We start from the raw sequence: 10671 nt of genomic DNA on the forward strand, positions 1-10671 counted from the left end.
AAATCATTCTGTCATTTTTGAGATTGTATCCCAGTACTGACTTTTGCACTCTCTTGTTGACTATAAAGGCCACACCATTTTTTCTACGAGATTCCTGGCCACAGTAGTAGATATAATGGTCTTCTGAGTTAAATTCGCCCATTCCTGTCCACTTAAGTTCACTGATTCCTAAGATATCGATGTTCAGTCTTTCCATCTCATTTTTGACCACGTCAAGCTTACCTTGATTCATAGATCTTACATTCCAGGTTCCTATGCAGTACTGCTCTTTGCAGCATCGAACTTTCCTTTCACCATCAGACACTTCCACAACTGAGCGTCCTTTCGGCTTTGGCCCAGCCGCTTCACTCTTTCTGGGGTTACTTGTAGTTGCCCTCTGCTCTTCCTCAGTAGCATATTGGATACCTTCCGACCTGAGGGGCTCATCTTCCGGCGTCATATCTTTTAGCCTTTTGATACTGTCCATGGGGTTTTCTTGGCAAACATACTGGAGTCGGTTGCCATTACCTTCTCCAGGGGATCACTCTTGGTCTGAGTTCTCTGCTGTGGCCTGTCCGTCTTGGGTGGCCCGTCACGGCATAGCCCACAGCTTCATTGAACTACGCAAGCCCATTTTTCCTCAAAATGAATTTTATTTTAAAAATCCAATTTAAATTTAAAAAACCTTTTTTTAATATTAAAAACTATTGATTTTTATCCAGCCTGACTAAAATCAACTTTGAAAACAATACATACATAAAACAAAGCATATATAAAACTAACTATTAAAAGAGTGATTAACACATGGAATTCACTGCTACAGGAGGTGGTGGCGGCTACAAGCATGGATGGCTTCAAGAGGGAATTAGATAAACATATGGAGCAGAAGTCCATCAGTGGCTATTAGCCACAAGGTATAGATAGGAACTCTCAGTCTGAGGCAAGTGATGCACTGTGTTCTTGGTGCTTGGGGGGGCAACAGTGGGAGGGCTTCTAGTGTCCTGGCCCCACTGCTGGACCTCCTGATGGCACCTGGTATTTTTGGCCTCTGTGTGACAGAGTGTTGGCCTGGATGGGCCATTGGCCTGATCCAACATTGGATTCTCTTATGTTCTAACAAATGAGGGGTCAATGAGGATACAGATTGGGGGGAAAACCCACCTGCTGGCAGAAGACAAACTGAGGGAGATAGAAAAAGGTGAAGAAATTCCATGATTTCAGTGCCATGATTAGGAAGGCCCTTCCTCAGGTTGCCACCCATTTAGCCTCAGATGATAGCAGCCAAAGATAATCCTAATAGTTGGATAAGTACTTCTTAAGATATGCAGTTCCCAGGATGTACAGACCTATAAAGGTCAATGCCAGCATATTGAATTGGGTCTGGAAGTACATTGGAAACCAGAGCACATGGAACAAGACTGGACAGAGAGAGTTGCTACAGTCGACTCCAGATAGTCTTGCAGCAGGTTTCGGAACCAACTTAGTCTCCAGACTCTCTTCAAAGGCAACCCTATGTAGAAGACATTGCAGTAAGCATATTTTAGTTTGAGTCAACTGGAAAAAGGGGGGGAGAGTTAAATAGAAACCATCAACTTTGTATCAAAGGCACTATACAAAATACTGTAACACTTGTTTATCAGTAAGCTTTGTTGTCCTGATACGACACCACAAGCAGTCAAGAAGATCTGAAAGTTGTACATGGATATTGCCATTGTACCTCCCTAGTGCTGCAGTTATTAAAAGGCATAGTTATTAAAATTTATTAAAAAGCATTTTAAATGAAAGTTTAAGGCATTTTAAATAAAAGGCAGCTAAAACAATATTATAGATATTGCTTCAAAAAGCAAGAGGGGTACCCATGTTAGCCTGTCTGTAGCAGTAGAAAAGAACAAGAGTCCAGTAGCAAATTAAAGACTAACAGCATTTGTAGTAGGGCATAAGCTTTCATGAGTCACTACTCACTTCTTCAGATACTGGACTCTTGCTCTTTTTTACTGCTTCAAAAAGCAGTTCACTGATTCTGAAAGGCAAATATTTCCCAGGATGGTGGTAGTCAAATATTCAATTTTTTCCACTGGAGGATCGTGAGGTCAAAAGGTAGGGATTCTGAAACCAAAATAAATTTAGAGTGCTTTTCTTGATTGTGCCTGTAACAGTGCATAGTTATTCCATTCTAAGGCCATTTATTTCAAGGGGTTTAGACTGTATTGGATTGTAGTCTATTAAGAGTTGGTCATATTTCGGGGGTCTGATCTGTGTAACTAAATCTCAAAGAGTGCCTTTCTCTCATTTTTCTTAGATAATTCTGGAACTGTTAATCAGATTATAATGACTGCAAATAATCCTGAAGATTGGTTGAGTTTTTTACTTAAACTGGAAAAAAAGGGTATTCCTCAGACTGACATTGATTTATTGAATAGATTAATTGGCCGTTACAGTCAAGCAATTGCAGAATTGTCTGTAGAACAGTACAGCCAGAATGAAAGTTATGCTCGCATCCTGGTGAGATTTGCAGAATTGAAAGCGTAAGTATCAGAGAACTGGCATGAAATTCATTTAAGTTCTCTAGGATTTATGGTGTTGATTAACTGTGTTTTTTGTACCCATAGAATAATTTTAGGTAGTCCAATTTTTATGGTGATTTTTTTCAGTCTAGTTAAGCATGTGGCTCTTGTAGAGTTGTAATGTTGGTGGTCTTGGAACAAAACAAATTGTTGTCATTATTACTTCATACAAATTGACTGTTTTGTCTGAATTGATTTAGATTATCTGCTAACCCTGTTCTAATTACCAATTTATCTTTGAATTAGTGAAAGAAGCAGGTTCCACAAGCCTGTTCTCTCCCACGTAATTAAATGTACGTGTATATCTTCAAAAATAATTGCTTTTCACTTTAAATAGTTTTTGTTAAGAAGTTGAAATTGAATGTCAAATAGTTTCTGAAGTGGTAGACGAGTGAATATTTACTTGGTTTATAGTTCACAGTCTACTGTTCTTGATGAGATGCAAACTATTCAGTATTCTGAGCAAATATTGTATATATTTATTTCCAGTGAATAGATTTCTGAATTTCACATGCCTAATGATGGTTTGCTATAAAATCACTGTCTTTAGGAAAACTTCTCAAATAACATTGAATGAAGTCACTATGGCACTGAATGTGCAAGAGCTGATCAGTCCATCAGACTACTTTATGCTCTGATCTGCTTGCCCGCTTTTGTCTTACTGTTCCTGTTTACTTTCCTTTTGAAACCAGCCCCTAGGATTGCTGGACTCACCACACAGCATGTCTGCAGAACAGTAGGTACTGTTAGTATCTGTTCAACAGAAGGTTATGAGGATGCCACTTTCAATATACTATTGTAGGGTGGGGGAAAGCTAGGTTGTATTCCCTTTGCTGATTATTTTTAACAAATAAACATGTCTGCATTGTTTTTGAAAAGATGATTTCTTGGTATCTTGAGAGAATTTTGTATAGAGATTTGATCACTGGCAGAGGAAAGTATAATGTTTCTTTCTATGGTACATTTTGGTATCCATTTCAATGGCCTTTTCTGTACCCTTAAGTGCTACTTTTTTCAACAGAAGCTTTGTAAGTCAGTATTATTCTTTGCAGTATTCAAGATCCAGAAGAGGCACGTGACCAGTTTCATCTTGCTAGACTGAACTGCAAGAAATTTGCTTTTGTGCATGTAGCTTTTGCCCAATTTGAACTCTCACAAGGTTTGTAGAAATCTGTTTAATTAAATTTGGAGTGGTTTTTCAGTGTATGCTTTGTGTAAAAAATGTAATTTTCACTTATACCAATACAGCAGCATTGCAATATTGACTTCCCTTGGTATAAAAAGAACAACTTCCCTGGTATCGGTATAATAATTTTCAGGAAGCCGCCAACAAGCTTTTGAAAAATTAAACAAAGAAAAGGGCCACTAGAAAAACAAGTAAAGTGTCATTTTTGTGTACTTCTGTGGCACTTCCTTCATAATTTTAGTGTGTTACATTCATAGGGAATTTAACAACTTCCCGAACAGTTGCTGTCACATATGCATGTCCATATGGAAGTATTTTATTTGAATGTACTTTATGACAAATTTCAATGGACCTCTACAATATTTCAGAGATTTCCCCAGTTTTGTGACAGTGCCATGTTACATTTAGGCATTTTGGTTATGCCCAATTAAAAGCACCTGTATCAAACACCATAGTATATTCTTTAATTTGTATAGTTTATCAAACACCATAGTATAGTCTTTAAATTGTATAACATTGTTAATGCGGTAGACTCTCATCACTTACAGATTTGTGACTTGTAATTTCACTTATTCACAGTCTATGATGCAGCTATTGACTTGTAATTTCACTTATTCACAGTCTGTGGCCTGACCATATGATGCAGCTGGCCCTGAGAGTAAGGAGAGTGGGTTCCAGTGTGCAGGGCCCCCTTCCTTGCCTACACATGATCACTGGCTTGTCAGCCCTGTGCCTATTTATGAAGGAATAGTACCCGGCTGGGCAATTTACATTGCAGCACCTGGCTGCAGTATTGCCATATGACTTGCCCAGCCTTGGCAGATGAGATGGCCACTGCTGCACAACTTGCTGGGCAATGCTGCGGTCAAGCCAAATGCTGCATACAGCTCCCCCAGTCCATGCTTCCCTCCATGAGAGCGAGGGAACTGGACCTTTCGAAGGCCACTTTGGCCTCCCAGTCTGCCCCTAAAGGCAGCAGATTCTGCTTGCCTCTCAGTATTCAAATGTTGCCATTTGTGGTGATCCCAGGAGAAGGATTCATGCAAATAGCAAGGGTTTACTGTGTATCAATTTTGCAACAACATTGGAAAGCATATTATATTTTCATTGCAACTGTCACTGGTGTATGCTTAGGAGATGGGATTTATAGGATCCATTAACAGCCCACCGCCACCAAAGTCCACTTCAGTAGAGAATGTTATACTCAGTGGGAGCGTGTTTTAATGTGGTATGTAGCCAAATTAAAATTGGAATGTTTATATACAAAGTGGTACAGCAATGTATGGAGACGTAGGAGTGTCTTCATCCCATGAGAATAGAATGAGTGCCAGCAATCATGGAATATTACAGAACTAGCCACATCTGTCTGTATTAGCATTTTAAGAAGTCAGCATTTCCTATGTGGTACAGTCTGTATTCATCTGTCATCCATTGCGGAGGAGCCAAGTGGTTTTCTGTAGGAAATTTGTGGTGCAGAATTTCAGCAAATACCATGACTGAATCATGTGCCAAAGTTTGTTGATTTGACATGGAATAACTGACCTACCATCAATATTTGCATTATGTATAATTAATCTGGGGGAAGTACAATATGGTCAAGGTCCTGTCAACTTATTTGCAGCTGTTAGGATATACAGGTCCCCAATTTAAAGTACACAATAAAATACCTGTAAATTATTGTGTATAAAAACATTTTAATGAGTTTTTTTGCAAATATCAACTTAACTGGGGGTTTTTGTTAATTTTTTTCAGTCCACAGTCTGAAACATAAATTACATTTAATTTGACCTGGGAATGGCTGCTGGATAACCATTTATCATGGAGTAATAAATGATTTACCAAAAAAGTGTTGGCTATTTCTCTCTATTGGCTATTCCCCCCCCCCCAATCCTTGCATCAGTTATAAAAATGGTAATGCAAATTACAATTCTTGGAAGAAAGATTATCAAGAAGAATCAAGCTCAATATTGCACCACAAATTTCTCATGGAACTTAAATTTCTTACTTGCTGCTCCACAATAGTGGGTGGAAAGTTCTCTGGTGTGTAGGATTTGATGAACATGACTGAACATGTCTAACTTACCATGTTTTTACTTGGGATGTTGTAGACTTTGCAGAGAAACAGTCTAGTATTGGTGGGACTCCTGCTACCTCACACTCTGTGTGCCATCCCGGCCACTATAAATTGTGGTGGAGAGCCAGGAGGGCAGCAGTATATGTCTGTGCCTAACCTTGTACATAGTTTAATTGAACCTTCTTTTTGAACTATAAAACCTTGTAGTGCTTTGACCACATAGTCTTCCCTGCTCAGCACATTACTTAGGGCAAAGGAAGACCAGGGAAGCCAAACAGGCCCAAATCAGAGGGGTTGCCGACTCTCCAGGGGGTGCCCAAAGATTAAGCTATCCACTTCCTTGGCTTGTCTCACTGTCCCTCTAAGAAGGCGGTGTAAATTCAGTGAGTGGTGGCAGTGACTGTGGAAAGGAAATAGTCCCACCAGGCAGGGTGGGCAGGCGAAAATAGGGGCTTGCGAGCCACCGAATGGCTGCTCAGTCTCCCAGGGCTGAGGGCAGGTCCCTGTTTTGCCACACCTTCCATGAGGAACAGTACAAACTGTAATCCATGGAGTAGCGAGATAGGCAAAAAGCATTTCTGGTAGCTGTGCAAATACTGATCTAGTATTGCATTTGCTTTCCACAAGATTTCATACTCCAAAAAGTATGTTGAGTAATATAGTGGTGTTCAATAGAACTGCTTCAGTGTATTCTTTGGAAAATTTCCTGTGTTATCTGGAGTTTCAGAATATCAATGTGATGCTGACTCTCCTAGATGTGCAGCTTGATCTTAGGATGATAAGAAGATCACGTCATTAAGAATTAGAGATAACTTTTTGCTTCTGAGGGAAGTTAATTTCTGCTAGAGCCTATGGGTACTGGCAAGAGTTTATGTGCCAACATATCAAAGAGGATGCTGCTGCATTTAGTATTCAAAGGCAGTGATGACAGAGAGACTGCATTGTTTTTCTATCTGCTTTGATTCTCTCTTCAGTACCAATATGGTATCTGTATTCAATATTGTTTATTTATTTATTCCATTTGTATCCCGCCCTCCCCGTGAACAGGCTCACGGCGGCTTACATCAATTTTCTCCTTGTCTAGTTCATAATACAATTTGCAGGTGGAGAAGACATATGCATTTTTGGAATTTCCAAAAAGTCTACATGAACACCCAAATCTTGTTATTTGCCTTCAGATATGTAGTAAATTATGCAAATAGCAGAATTAAGTCCTCTGGTTTACTAACTTCTGTTCCAATAGAGAGTCTTATATCAATGTTCAGTGCCAAAGCAAGCTCCATTTCAGAAAATATACAAGATAACAGCTGAGGATGCTGTAAAGGGGGGGAAGGTAACCTTCTACAAAATAATATCTAGCAGCTTTTTGGCAAAGGATTTATTTAATATATTATGCTTTGTTCTGTAAGCATGTTTTATTTTGTATTAGGAAATATTAAAAAGTGTAAACAGCTTCTTGAAAAAGCTATAGAATGTTTGGCATCACCCCCAGAAATGCTGGAAATTGCTCTGAAAAACTTGAGCTTACAAAAAAAGCAGCTGCTTTCAAAAGAAGAGAAAGAGAATTTGGCAGGTATGTCTTTAAGAGAACTCTCTCACTTCATGACCATTATAGCTTCTTGAACTGAATCACACACTGTTGCAATTAATTAATCTTGAGGGTGCAGACTTTATCAGTGTACGCAAGCCTGCCTGTGTATGTCAAACTATGTTGTAATATAGTCTCTGAACCTTCCGTGCAATTTGAAATATGTTTCTTTTAGGTACCTTGACTGTACTAATTTTGAAAGGGAAAATTGCTTTACTAAAGGATAATTTAATTCTGATTTGAGCTTTTGTTTTATTTTGTACAAAAAAGTAACCATGTGATACTTAGCAGGGTTGCACACTTCAAAGCACTTGATTTTCAATGGACTCAGAAGGGTGTAATTCTGTTTAGGATTGCACTGTGAATTACATATTTAATATGCATTATATTCAAAGACAACTTGCTTATGGCAAGACGTACCTTCCTCTTCCTTCAGTGATTGTCAAGCCCGAGCCTCACTTGTCATTTAGTGTGGCCTACATGCACTCAGAGGAGCTGCGGTGGCTCAAGTGGTTAAGACGCTGAACTGCAGGCTGTGGAAGGTCAGTAGTTCAGCAGTTCGAGACCCGACTGCCGCATGACGGAGTGAGCTCCCGTCTCTAGTTCCAGCTCCTGCCAACCTAGCAGTTCGAAAGCAAGAAATTGCAAGTAAATAAATAGGTACCACTTTGGTGGGAAGGTAACAGCGTTCCATGCACCTTGGTGTTTAGTCATACCGGCCACATGATCATGGAAACATCTTCGGACAGCGCTGGCTTTTCAGCTTGGAAACGGAGATGAGCACCGCAACCCTAGAGTCAGATTCGACTGGCTTTCGAGCAAGGGAACCTTTACCTTTACATGCACTCAGACTATGTGGCCTTGGGTTAATTGCCTGTTAAGGAGAACAGTCCTCTGTTTTCATCTACATGCTGTTTATCTTTCTGGCTAGTCTACGAGGCCTGGGAAATGTATGATCTCAGTGCCCACCCTGACCTTGAGTACAGGGAAGCTCTAGATAAGTTAATGGTTAGTGGCAGGTGAAGGTGCAGGGGGGCGGCCCTTTGGGCAAGTTTGAATCTTTGGCGGGCTGGGTGAGAATATTGATTGGGTAGTGTGCCTTAGGGGGGATGTCTTGTATGTAGTATAGGCACGGTCCTGACACCTGGGTGTCAGTTCTGACACAGCATCTGTCCATGCTTGGAACTTTTTCACTTCTCAATAAACAAATATTGCTGATACAAGAGTGTGGTGAGAGTGACAGTGATCTGGTATAGGATGTTGGAAGAAAGGAGAAACAAGATCTCCATTAATTGGAAAAGAGGGAATTCATTTCATTGACATAATTCATTCCTTCCTAAGCTATTCTCTGGCTGGAGAACATGATACCAGAATGAGGAAGTCTGGTTTTGTTTGTTGCCTTGCCCTTATTTTCTCAAACACGGCGAAGGAGATATGGGGAGGGAAAGGAATGTGTGCATTGCTATAATTGTGAGATTCAGTACAAATATTGTGTTATGAAAAAACTAATTTCTTTAACTTGCATAAACTATGCTTTAATTTTACCTTCTTCTGGCCACACTATTCACAGGTGCTAGAATCTTTGCAAAGCATTGAAGCCCTGCTCAAAGCCATCCTTCTGACTTAAAAAAGTCAGAAGGCATTGCCCACACATTTTGAATTCTATATTTGCAATAAATGAAAACCTGTGCTTCTCAAGAAGCAGAATTATGAATGAGTACTAGATTCTATACCTTTTATGTACTTTTGTGGACTTGTATCATATACACAGACCAAGCGTATACCTAGAATTAAACTTTGTTGATCTTAAAGGTGCCACTGGACTCGAACTTTGTTCTGTTGCTTCAGACCAACATGGCTACCCATGTGAATCTATATACACAGACAGTTACAGTAGGACTATAGTAATGAAAAGAAGAGTGAAAATGAAGTCCAGACATTAAGTAAATTCATACTTCCTTGACCTTAATTTTGGATCACAATCAATCAAATGTGGACATTCATGCAACCTCAGCAGTTGTATAAAAGGGAGAATAAGCTTTAAAGGGAAAAAAAAGCCTTTCATGACATTATGGTATGGGATATATCTAAATAAATTCAAACCTAGATTGAGCAATTTTATTTTCATAGAAGTGTTAAACTGTTAGGTTATTTGTTCATGTTGCTCTTCCCATTTTAAAAATGTATGGCTTTTATTAAAATACTAGGAATAAGGCCCGTTGTGGAAATAAATACAACGAGCTCTAGAAAGAGGCTCTGAGAGAGTGCCAAGGCCTTGGGCACTCAGCATCAATGTGCTGTGGCGACCTCAGTAGGGTCTAATGACACAGAGTTCACCATTTTCTCCAGAGGAACTGATCTCTGCTACCTGAAGAGCAGTTGTAATTTTGAGTGATCCCCAGCCCTCATCTGGAGATTGGCAACAATTGTTACCCAGGAGGAAATGACTGGTCTGGCGGGTGGAGTCTATGGCATTGTACCTGTCTGAGGCCCCACCCTCCTCAAACCTCACCCTCTCCAGGCTCCACCCCTCAAATCTCCATGAATTTCATAACCTGGAGTTGGCAACTCTATCTCCTTCCCAGCCAAGCATCAACCTGCCATTATCTGCCCCTCTGATTTCAGCCTTGCATCTCCTCCCCCCTGGAGATCAGTTGTAATTCTGATTGATTTCCACCCCTCTCCCGAGATTGGGAACAATGGTTCCCCAGGAGGGAATGGCTGGTTGGGAGAGTGGAGTCTATTACATTGTACTAGTCTGAGGTCCCACCCCTCCTCAAACCTCACCCTCTCAAGGTTCCATCCCTCAAATCTCCAGGAATTTCCCACCTGGAGTTGGCAATCCTATCTCCTTCCCAGCCAAGCATCAACTGACCTTTGTTTCCCCCTCTCTCTTCAGCTTTCCATTTCCCCCCACACAAACCTGCAGCCTCTTCCGTGCTCTGAAGCCCTGACTGCCACAGAGCCAACCATTTTCCATTCTGTGAAGCCCTGACTGCCACAGAGTTCACCATTTTCTCCAGGAGAACTGATCTCTGCCATCTGGAGAGCAGTTGTAATTCTGAGTGATCTCCAGCCCTCACCTGGAGATTGGCAACAATGGTTTTCCAGGAGGAAAAGTAGTCTTTCTCTGAAATGGGGACCAAAGCAACTGACATCATTCTCCTCTCCCCCTTTTGACTTGCACAACAACCCTGTGAAGTAGGTTAAGCTGAAAGTCTGTGACTGGTCCAAAATCACCCACTCAGCTTCTACAGCAAGAACCTGGATCTAGCAGACC

General features: G+C 40.5%; 1 protein-coding gene across 1 annotated transcript in view; it reads left to right on the forward strand.

The window, feature by feature from the left end:
- TTK (TTK protein kinase) overlaps nt 1-10671 on the forward strand; it is a 64742-nt gene that overhangs the window by 9978 nt on the left and 44093 nt on the right. Inside the window, exons 2-4 of the mRNA XM_015410052.1 lie at nt 2279-2504; nt 3596-3702; nt 7233-7376. Coding sequence (XP_015265538.1) covers nt 2279-2504; nt 3596-3702; nt 7233-7376 — 477 coding nt within the window. The remainder of the gene's footprint in view (nt 1-2278; nt 2505-3595; nt 3703-7232; nt 7377-10671) is intronic.

This window comes from Gekko japonicus, unplaced genomic scaffold (genome assembly GCF_001447785.1).
Source record: "Gekko japonicus isolate JY-2015 unplaced genomic scaffold, Gekko_japonicus_V1.1 scaffold311, whole genome shotgun sequence".
NCBI classification, from domain to species: domain Eukaryota; kingdom Metazoa; phylum Chordata; class Lepidosauria; order Squamata; family Gekkonidae; genus Gekko; species Gekko japonicus.